General features: G+C 37.8%; 1 protein-coding gene across 1 annotated transcript in view; it reads left to right on the top strand.

Annotated features, from left to right (window-relative positions):
* Positions 1 to 890: 890 nt before the first annotated feature.
* FNDC7 (fibronectin type III domain containing 7) overlaps positions 891 to 10,582 on the top strand; it is a 12,471-nt gene continuing 2,779 nt past the window's right edge. The window contains exons 1-8 of the mRNA XM_010180538.1: positions 891 to 953; positions 1,393 to 1,411; positions 4,870 to 5,124; positions 5,848 to 6,108; positions 6,624 to 6,881; positions 8,269 to 8,523; positions 9,222 to 9,479; positions 9,941 to 10,195. Coding sequence (XP_010178840.1) covers positions 891 to 953; positions 1,393 to 1,411; positions 4,870 to 5,124; positions 5,848 to 6,108; positions 6,624 to 6,881; positions 8,269 to 8,523; positions 9,222 to 9,479; positions 9,941 to 10,195 — 1,624 coding nt within the window. The remainder of the gene's footprint in view (positions 954 to 1,392; positions 1,412 to 4,869; positions 5,125 to 5,847; positions 6,109 to 6,623; positions 6,882 to 8,268; positions 8,524 to 9,221; positions 9,480 to 9,940; positions 10,196 to 10,582) is intronic.

Below are 10,582 nucleotides of genomic sequence, written 5' to 3'. Positions count from 1 at the left end.
CCACGATAGAGTCCGAAGTTCCCGCTGAGAAAGCGTCCGGTGACCAGGGCTCGTCCTCTGAGGAAAGAGCCTCCTGTTGCTCGTCAGACGGTGATCCCGGGACGCAGGAGCAGTCTACCGAGGCGGGATCCTTGTGTGGGAAGCAGCCGGGGAGCTGGGAGGCCGCCTGGACGGGGATGCTTCGCGAAACCTGCTGTGGTCGCGGGTCCCCTCGGGGTGGAAAACTTCCCTCGCCGCCGTGGCTCCCTCATAAAAACGGTCCCGGGCTCCCTGTTGGGGTCGTGTAAACCACCGGTTCATAGAAAGATACCGTTTATTGACGCCTAAAATAATCTGTCAGAAGCTATAGTTTGAAGACGTAAAGGTGTACTGTCAAAGGGGAACCAGCAGCTGGAACAAATATGAGGAAATGAGAGGAAAAATTCTCTTTCCACAGCGCAAAGCACAAAGGAGCTTTTCCTAGTCAGTATGGTGGTGTTCCGATCAAAGGGGAGTATGACGAGGGCATCATTCCTGACAGAAAAAAAGATCCTTGGACAAAAATGGCAGTGGATAATAAGCTGAACAGCAAATTTCGAATTTACACTGGGATTAATTATTTTATTAATCTTACATATACAATACAAAACCTGCATCCTGTAACAGAAGGTTAGAAACCCCACCACCCGCCTGCCGTGACAGTTCACTTCTGTGTGGGGCTCATTTCACCACGGTTTTTGTACCGGCGGGCAGGCTGAAGTTCGCAAGGGAGGAGGGCCTAACCTAACCTAACGCAACCTCCTCTCGTCCCGGGGAGTAAACCTACGGTGACAGCACTGCTGCAAAATATTACTGGTCAGGATCAGCCCGAGCTCGTCCCCATGTGAAGCCTGGAACAAAGTTCTGACAAGATGTGCGGTGCAAAAAGTAAATCATTAATATTTACTGGACTGCTTTTCAAGTGCCTAGAAATGGTGAGTGCAACTCGTTTGCTTTAAAACTATTTTCAAGTATGATATTGTACTCTTTGTGAAAGTAAACTAAAAGTTAGGGTAGAGTCTATCTGACACCCACTTCTACTATGACACTTTTGCAGTGTAGTAACAAGTGACTGAAAAGTAAAATAATATATTAGGACCCGAGGTCTTCTGAAGTCTGTCAATAACTGAAAACTGAATCAACAGATTCAGAGAGGAAAATTAAGAACTAATACAATCTGCATACCTGTACCAAACATTGGTTGCATAAACTTTCTGTTCCTAAAGAATCTCAGAAAGTGCATCATATCAGTAGAATGTGTTTTGAAAAATGTAATGTTTTAAGTTGTTTTTACTAACATTATTGGTTTTCTAATTTTCCAAACGAAATATTTCACTTTGTATTTTTATTTTTTTTTCATATCTTCCTTTTCAGATCTTTTCGGCTAACACAGGTAAATCTTAAAAAAAATTATTTTGGTTTTGCTTGCGTATTTTTGCATCTGAAGACAGCACGTATGTGTGTGATTTCTAATAAAACATTCTGTAAGTTCTACCAGCTTTATAAAGAAAAATTGTTTTCAAGTTTGATTTCGCTTTAAAAACATCTATGTTGATATCTTTATAAATTTTAAACCTAATTTTTAGGAGTCCCAGTTCTGTAGGACACTCACACAAAGATTCTGGCAGACCACTTGTGCCTTGACGCTAGCGTGAACCAGGGAGAACACTCAGACAGACAGACTGTGCTGTTCATTACCTACGTAGCTGTGCTACAAATAGGATTCAAATGGTCGCATATTTACAACAGTTATTTGTATTTTTTAATATAAAAAGAAGGGAAAAAAACCAACACACCAGAAGAATCATGATCTCCTAAGCGCAAATATTTCTTCAATCTCGTATTTTTGTGCCTACAGCTTCTGTTGCCTTAAGTGCAAATACTGACCAGTTTAAAATATAAAGAACGCAAGATTACAAGAAATGCTCTCAGAATTCATTCATCCTCTGGTGATGGTACATGTTCCTGCGTATACTGCATGGTCAAGAGTCTTAAATGCTTAATCGTTGCAGCCACATTGTTGCAGTATCTGGACACTTACTGTAGCATATTCTTTTCATGAGTTGCAAAACAAGCATTTGATCCTATTTGTGTGTGGGATACTGTTGACGTTGGTTGTATATTCGCATACAGATTATACACAGTATTTTTTAAATTAATTAGACTATAAAATATGGGAGTTTTAAGAAAAATAGCCATTGTCAACATGATATGAGAGCGAGCAGCAGTTATTACAGTAATTAAGGGATGACAAAAATGAATGAGGGAAATAACACTCCAAATTCAGTGGAATGCCTAACTTCTCTAATTAGGTCACATCTTGTCAAGACTTAACTGAATTCAGGAATGACTGAAATGGTTTTTTGATTTTTTTATTTTATTTTATTTTTTTTAGGTTTCTCTGTGTCTATATATGATGTGACATCAAGAAGCATTTATCTCAGATGGCCCAAGTTTTCAGGAGCCTCTTCTTACAGAGTCACAGCTACAGCTGTGAATACTGTAGGCCATTCATTACTGGCTCATTTCAGTGATGTTACACTTAAAGGAACTCTAACTTCATTAATTCCCAATACTATTTATGTTATACAAGCAGAAGCCATTGACAAGAATGGAATTATTCTTGCAGAAACACAGATTATGCAGTCAACAGGTTAGTAAGAGAAACTTTATAATTTCCATTGACCTCCGTAGGACTGGGATTTTGTGCTTGATGTCTCATTGTACTTGTAGGGAATAGCTGCTATTCCTGTTGAAGCCTTTTGCTGGTTCTGCTAGTGAGTTCAGTATTAGCATGATTAGCTCCTCTTCTCCTCTGCTTTTTTTGTTGTTTGTTTGTTTTTTTAAATATATATATATGTGCTTACCTGACCTGCCACACACAGCTTGCTCAGATTGTAGCTTTCCAAACCACCTATTCTTTCATTACAAATGCAGTTGTGAAGCTTCTCAGTGATGTCAAATGACAGGACAAGGGGCAATGGGAGCAAGCTGGAGCATAGGAGGTTCAATCTGAACATGAGGAAAAACTTCTTTACTGTAAGGGTGACAGAGCATGGCCCAGGCTGCCCAGAGAGGTTGTGGAGTCTCCTTCTCTGGAGACATTCAAAACCCGCCTGGATGTGTTCCTGTGTGACCTGGTCTGGGTGATCCTGCTCTGGCAGGGAGGTTGAACTGGATGAGCTTTTGAGGTCCCTTCATCTGCTAATATTCTGTGATTCTGTGATTTTTCAGTACTGATGCTGATAAACAGAATTTTTGTTTAATTCACAAAAGTACTTGTAGCATATAGGTAATTGATGGATACTGAATAAGAATCTATTTAAGCAGAAGTGTTTTTTAATTTCATCACTAAAATATAATTGAAAAATAATTTGTTTAAAATCATGTAACTGATATTTTTTAGAAATAACCATTATTTTTCCAGTGTTTGTTTCTTATAAAAGTAAATATTATGATAAAAATCTAAAATAAAAAGTAACAGTGTTTATCCCAATGAGTATAAAAAACCCTGTATTGCTAGCTTAGTTATGGGAGAACAGATATTAATGATTTATGTTCCATAGTTTATTTCTGATATAAATGATGTGCTATATATTCTTTACTTGACTGCTAGGCAAGCAGGTCCCTTAGACTTCTATAAGGATTTCCTGCACATAAATTTTTATGAATTGTTACTAAAAACAGTATTTTAAAAGGAAAAAAGAATCTTAGTGCAATAGCTTGCTCAAAGATCATGAAAGATACACCTGCAGATGTTCCATAAGCATGGTCATGTAGAATGTTTTTATAAATGGGGCAAAAGAGGGTCCATGGCTATAGCTGAGTAAGGAAATGCTTGGGACTAAGAGAGTAGATGTAATGCTCCAGAGTTGTATATAACCATGTATAATAACTTGCTACAGCATCCAAAACCCCACATTGCCTTGCTATAAATAAGTTTGCCTCAAGGTGCATACTTTCATCCCAAATACTTTTCCTACTTCCTTTTCTTAATTTTAGGTGGGATACAGCTTTATTTTATCCATTTTTCCTCTTCTAGTGAGTTTTTTTGAAGCCTTGCAATGTGTGGACTTGTTTTACGTATACTGATTCGAATCTGAAAATCCTGATTACTGAATCTTAATTACTTGTGGTTAAGAAATACACCCTTTGTAGCTACTTTTGTGACTGCAGTACACAACAGCAGACTCTTTCTGAATGGGCTGCAGCATAACGTAATAAAGAAGCATTTAATTGCAAGATTTGTGGTATCATAGTACTGTATATATATTTATATCGGCTCTGAACAGGGGGTTGGATGAGATGACTTCCCATGGTCTCTTTCAAACTAAATTATATGTTATTACGTATAATCAGAGTATAATCTGATACATATTATCAGAGCAATACGTTGCTCTGATACAGAAATGTCTATGATTCAGCATCTTATTTAAGACTGCTTTATGTAAACATCCACTTCTTCCTTGTATATATTGCTTTATATATTGCTTGTATATTGCTTTATATAAACAGTCAGTATAGGTAAAACAGTTAATTCAGTATAGTAAAGCTATAGAACAAGACAAAAAAGAGGCCTCGCAATGCAAACAATGGTCAATAATGTTAAATAATGGTTAAGTTTAATAGTGATTTCAAAGGTACTAGAATATTTTTATTGATAGATGGAAGTTGGTCTAGAATATCTCAAAACATGGTATTTTGTTAGTGCTCATTTACACTGGATTTAACTTAAACAGTCATAGACAGTGTAGGCCATTTGTCCTATACTTTTGTCTTTGTGAACTGCTCAGAGCACTCAGCATTTCTGAGTTCCCAACTTCAGTATGTCTATTGTTATTTCCGTTTTAGCTCCAGACATACCTGTTATTGACCAAGCTTATTCAAAACTTAGCAACAGTATCACAGTGGAGTGGAGAGCAGTACCTGGAGCTACGAGTTATCTGCTGACTGCACAGGATGGAGAGTCCTTTGTTGAAGCTGTAGTTACAAATTCTCCAGGCACACTAATGGGGCTGAAACCTGCCACCTTGTACAGAATCACTGTCAGATCTATAAGTTCAGGAGGAAAAAGCCAGCCCTCACCTTTCAGAAAAGCAAAAACAGGTAGACTTTCACATTATTATTCTTATTTCAAATTCTGTAATGTTATTTTAATATAAAGCATTCATGCAAGCATCCTTTAGAAAAATAATTTGAACAGAAACCAAACAGTATGGCATGTACCAGTACTGAATTATTATAATTTTTTATTTTAAACTGTAGTGATCACTTTCTCCTTTCAGTTTTTGAGGACTAGAATTCAACCATCTGACTTCAAGACCAGGACAAGAGTCTGAATTAATGTTTTACTTTATGACAGTACTGGAAGTTAAATGTTTAATAGAAAGTTTTACTAGAATTTTTATGAATATATGTATTTTATTTTAACAAAATTGGATTTTATTTTAACAAAATACATAACTTGAGAGAATGGAAGAAATGAAGAAACAACTAAAAGTATAAAATAATAAGACAATGTAAAACTTAGAGGATGGGGAATGCAGAATCTTCTTGGCAATTTTCGTTCCTCTGCACGGTCAACCTTTCATACTTTGTGTATGAGTTACACTATTTTTACAAAACCTGTAATATCATAATGGATGCACCAAATTAGTTTTCATATTTATTCTGTCAGTCTTGCATTAATTTATTTTTGTGTTTTTGTTGTTGCGGAATTTGCGTCTCAGAGTTTGGTGGTTGTTGTTTCTGTGTATTCATTTCAAATTTGGCCCTTTCAAACAGTATTACTGAAAAACCAAAAGCTTGATTGGAGTTCTTTCTCAACAGTCCTGGCTGCTCCAGTTCTCTCTGTTATTTCTCCGAGTTGTGACTCCATTGCAGTGAGCTGGAAAGCTGTGTATATGGCAGCTGGATTCTCTGTGTCCCTCATGAGGTCAGACGGTTTGGGCAGAATGCTGAAGGAGAACACCACCAATACCTCCTTGACATTTACAAATCTAGATCCAGGAACTCTCTATACTATCAAGGCATATGCCTGGAATGTCAACGGGATACCTGGAGATGATTTCACATATAACCAAAGAACAAGTAAGAAATTTTCTTTTCTGAAACCAAGTAAGTGTTAAAAAAGAAAAAAAGGTACACCAGGCAGTATTTATGTGTATGTGTGATTGTGTTATGTTTTTCAAAAACAGATTGGGTAAATTTTCATATCATATAATTTTTACCCCTATCTAAAAGTTCATAAAAGCTCAGATGACATGGCTATGTTTAATGAATATTACTGAGGCAAAGATATCATTAACTACCACTAAAGTTGTACCTAGCACAAGTCTGGGTAAGGATTACAGAAGCTTAGGCTGATTTGAGGATTTTTTCTAGCTGTGAGAAGCAAATATCCAAATAAGACAAGGAGTTTCAACAGAAAGCTTTGTGACGATGTACAACTAGAACTATTTCTTTAAAAGAATTATCACTTTAATATGAATGAGAGTAAGGTCTGCACCACAAAAATTGTATTTAGTTTGCAAGTTATGAAAAAGATCATGTCTGTAAGCCATATGCTGAGTTGTATTTATGTGTTCCAAACTGATATACCATAGGTCCTAAGGCACCAGCGGATGTTCAAGTAGCTTTTAATAGCGGTGCTTTAAGAGCTATCATTTCTTGGATGCCAACAGAAGGAGCTCTGACTTACAGTGTGACAGCCTCCAGTGGGCTCTTGAAACTGAAGTGTAACACATCTTCTGCCTCCTGCATGGTGTCATCACTCCAGTGCGGCTCTGAATATTATGTTTCTGTCACAGCATACAATGATGCTGGATCCAGTAAACCTACTGATGCAGTAAGCTTAAAAACTGGTATGTGTCATTGATCCTTAAACATAGCGTATGGCATTTTAACATGATATTTCTTTAATTTCAAGTGTAAGCTAGTCCATTACAATTCACGAGTCGTTCTCAAATAGTTATTTCTACTTCTGAACTTTGTGCCTGAACTGTGCCATATGCCTTTCTACTTCGGGGATAATAGTCTAAATTTTCTTCATATTTCTGTGAGAAAAACTTGCAACTGTGTATATATTGTTGGCTGAACCAGTAAGCCCGCGTCCTCCTCTTACTAGAAGTACCTGTTCTAAAGTCAATTTTCTGAGTGTAGGAATAATGTAAGGAATAGCAATCTGTCCTACTGTGTCAGGTCTGTCACAGATAGGTTGGGAGAGATCTGTGAGAAAGTAGCATTGAGGACTGAGAACTGTTCTAGGCTAAATCTAGTTGTTAGTTAGAAAGAAGGTCAACAAATAACCACATTCAGCTAAAGTTGCACCACTAGACTAAATTAAGATACAAGTACAGACCATTTGGAGGTAGCAGCTTTGCCAGGCCAAAAGGTTACTCATTTCAGCTACTTAGCACCACTGTCACGTCAGGGGTTTTTGCTTCCTGACCTGTTAGATGAACTGCCCTTGTAAGCAAAACTTAAACCATTTTTGTTCTTATGTGCTACCTTATAGACACATTATTTACATAATTATTTGATGTAACCTGCCTAATTTTGATTTCTCATTGGTATGAGTTAGAGATCATCCACATTAGTAACTCAGAAGTGGATCTAATGGGATGAGAGCCTTAAGCAAGAGACGACTTTTAAGCTGGGGGCTGTATTCTTCTCAGCCAACGTTGCTTCAGCTAGGACGTGTATATTCATTCTAATAGCAGTAAGCTAAGCTTTTTGAACTAGAAAGAAAGTAAATGCTATTTAAGCAAAAGCCATGGAGTTTGCAGTTTAGTTCTGGGATGCCAACAGAAAGGAAATCTGAGTGAAGGACAGCTCTGTTCAGACACAGCCAATGACTTTCATACCAATATATAAAGGGTTTTCACATAAAGGCTTTGAGATTCCAACTTCTATTCAAGCTTGTCATCCAAAACTATTATTTGTGAGCACAGACTGCCTGGTGCCACAGGTTTTGTTCACGGGGGCTCCTTAAGCAGATCTCTTTTCTGTAAGACATGAAGGTAGCATCTGTTTTGTTCTGTAACAATCATACTCGCTTTTCATCTAAATGTAAGTAGCATCCTCTGTAAAGGCAGATAAACTGCTGTTTTCTTGAACAAGACAGAGCAACTGTTCAAGCTGAATAGAATAATTCTATATATTCCTGATTTTCCTTTATTCCCCAAAAGTGTAACTTCAATAAGATTTTTGGGTTTGTTTTTGGTTTTGAATGGTTTGGTTTTTTTTCAGTTCCTTGTGCGCCAGTAAATATATCAATTGAAGAGGATGAACCAGGCCACTTGTTGGTATCGTGGTCTAGCGTCAATTTTGGTCATTATTATGTGGTTTTTGTGAAGAGCGATGACGGTTTGGAAGTGCACTGCAACACATCACACACTCAATGCCAATTCCAGTCAGACTGTGGCTTCACTTATTTCATTACTGTCTTTGCATATAACAAGGCAGGGCAAAGTCCTTTAGGTGATGTATTCAATTACACCACTGGTAAGTAGCAATGTACTCTTGCAAATTCATTTTGGATCCTTTAACTGTGTTTATGGTAGAGCTGATTAAACATTTTTATTGGAAGATAATTACTTAAACTTCTATTTTTACTCAATTTTTGGGCAGAACACACAAAGGTTGAAAGAAAAAAAGAACCATTTCACATTGACTTGCTTATTTAAGTGCAACAACATGCTTACAAATGTGAAAGTAGTTTAATGATTCACAATCACAGGCAAGGACATATGAATAACACACAATCCTGGCATAATATTTGAATTCTAGTCCTTTTTAAATTTTTTTTCTTTCCCCTTTCCCTGTTGCCTTGGGAAGAGGTATATCAAAGTCTTAAACTTTCTCATAGAGTTTTCATATTTGGAAAATGAAAAAATATTAAGTTCAACAGGAAATTTTGAAGAACATTGTTATTTAACCTCTAGATGCTTTGAAATTTTAAATCGGGGATATACAGAATTCCTGTGTCTCACCTATACATTAGAATGGCCTCTATTGATTTGGAAGGAGGGGTACTGAATTAGTTCAAGAAGTAAGTCTGGAGTTAATGAGAGCATTTGCACAGTATCTGTCACCTCTGGAGATGTGAGACAAGAAGCACATAGATGAAGGAAAGCTGGCTCTTCGGTTTGTGTCGGTCCTCAGTTCAGGCCCAAGCCCCTCTCTGCCCTGTCTGTCCCCAGCCCCGTGCTGCCCCAGCGACTTCAGGGCCGTGCTCGTGTCCGGCGACACCGTGCGGGTCACCTGGGGTGCTGTCCGTGGTGCTGAAATGTACCAAACCAGAGCAGCCGCCGGCAGCGCCGCCGTGCTCTGCAACGACACCGCCACGGCCTGCACCCTGTCGGCTCTGCGCTGCGACACCTGGTATCACGTCACGGTTTATTCTTTCAGCGAGGCCAGAGGCAGCAACACGTCGTGTGCATCCAAGTACATCGCAACAGGTATTGTGATCGTTCTTATTTTCCTTTAGCAGAAGCAAGAATTTAAACCTAGACACTGAAGCGACTCATGGATGAAAAGCATTTGTTGGAGTGCTAAGTTACTGTAACTGATAAAAACAAAACAAAACAAAAATGAAACAAAAAAAACCAAACAAAAAACAACTGGAAGCCTTTAAAAATACACTGTAAGCAAGTACCTCAAACCAGATTCGGACTGAAAGCTTCTGATAGCTCCTAGATTTTTAAAGTCAGATTTACAACTCATTTCTCATTTTGTATGCAAAATCCTTATGTTGTCAGATCTGTCACAAGATGTAAATTCACACCAAGAGTAAATGTTTAAAGATCATATACTTTTCCAAAGTAGTTTGTCAGTTCTAACTGGAATTTAATTTTCATGTGTCACTTACATAGTATGCGTAATCAATCTGTTTAAATACTGTCAATATGAAATATTTCAGCTCCCTGCAGTCCTGAAATTAAAAACATCTCAAAGGAAAATCTTTCTGCGATCAGTGTACACTGGCAATCTAACAATGAAGAAGCTACATATATTGTCACTGCCAGAGGAGAGGCTGGACTTTGGCACTGCACAAGCTCTGGAAATTCCTGTACCCTAATTAATCTTCCCTGTGGATCTGCTTTCTCTGTTAGTGCTATAGCAAGATCACCAGCAGGACAGAGCTTACCAAGCTACAGTGTCCCTTTAGAAACAGGTATGTGGGAAGTGTACACAGTGGAAAATATTTAGCAGCATACTATTAAAATAGTTCAGTCTCTTTATATGTTTTTTGTCTGGGTTTTTTGTTTTTTTCTAATAACAATGTGCACATCTTATCCTATCTGTTGCTAGACATCGTATGTCCTCTGCTCAAACACGTATGTATCTGTGTGTGTGAGAAGGATCACTTGGTACTTGCATCATACAGAGAAGCCTTAGTGCAACCAATTGTCATCAGGCATAGCTAACTAAAATGCAATAACATTACCCACTGATGTAATGCATAAGTTCCTTGTCAGCATTTTGACTTTTAATATTACCAGGAGAGGCAATGAGGTGATGTCCGTGTCAACAAATAAACAGTGCGAAGAACAGATTAAAG

This window comes from Mesitornis unicolor, unplaced genomic scaffold, assembly GCF_000695765.1.
Source record: "Mesitornis unicolor isolate BGI_N332 unplaced genomic scaffold, ASM69576v1 scaffold17003, whole genome shotgun sequence".
NCBI classification, from domain to species: Eukaryota; Metazoa; Chordata; class Aves; order Mesitornithiformes; family Mesitornithidae; genus Mesitornis; species Mesitornis unicolor.
The sequence above is the reverse complement of the archived record's forward strand: the minus strand, read 5'-3'. Positions and strand labels throughout refer to the sequence as shown.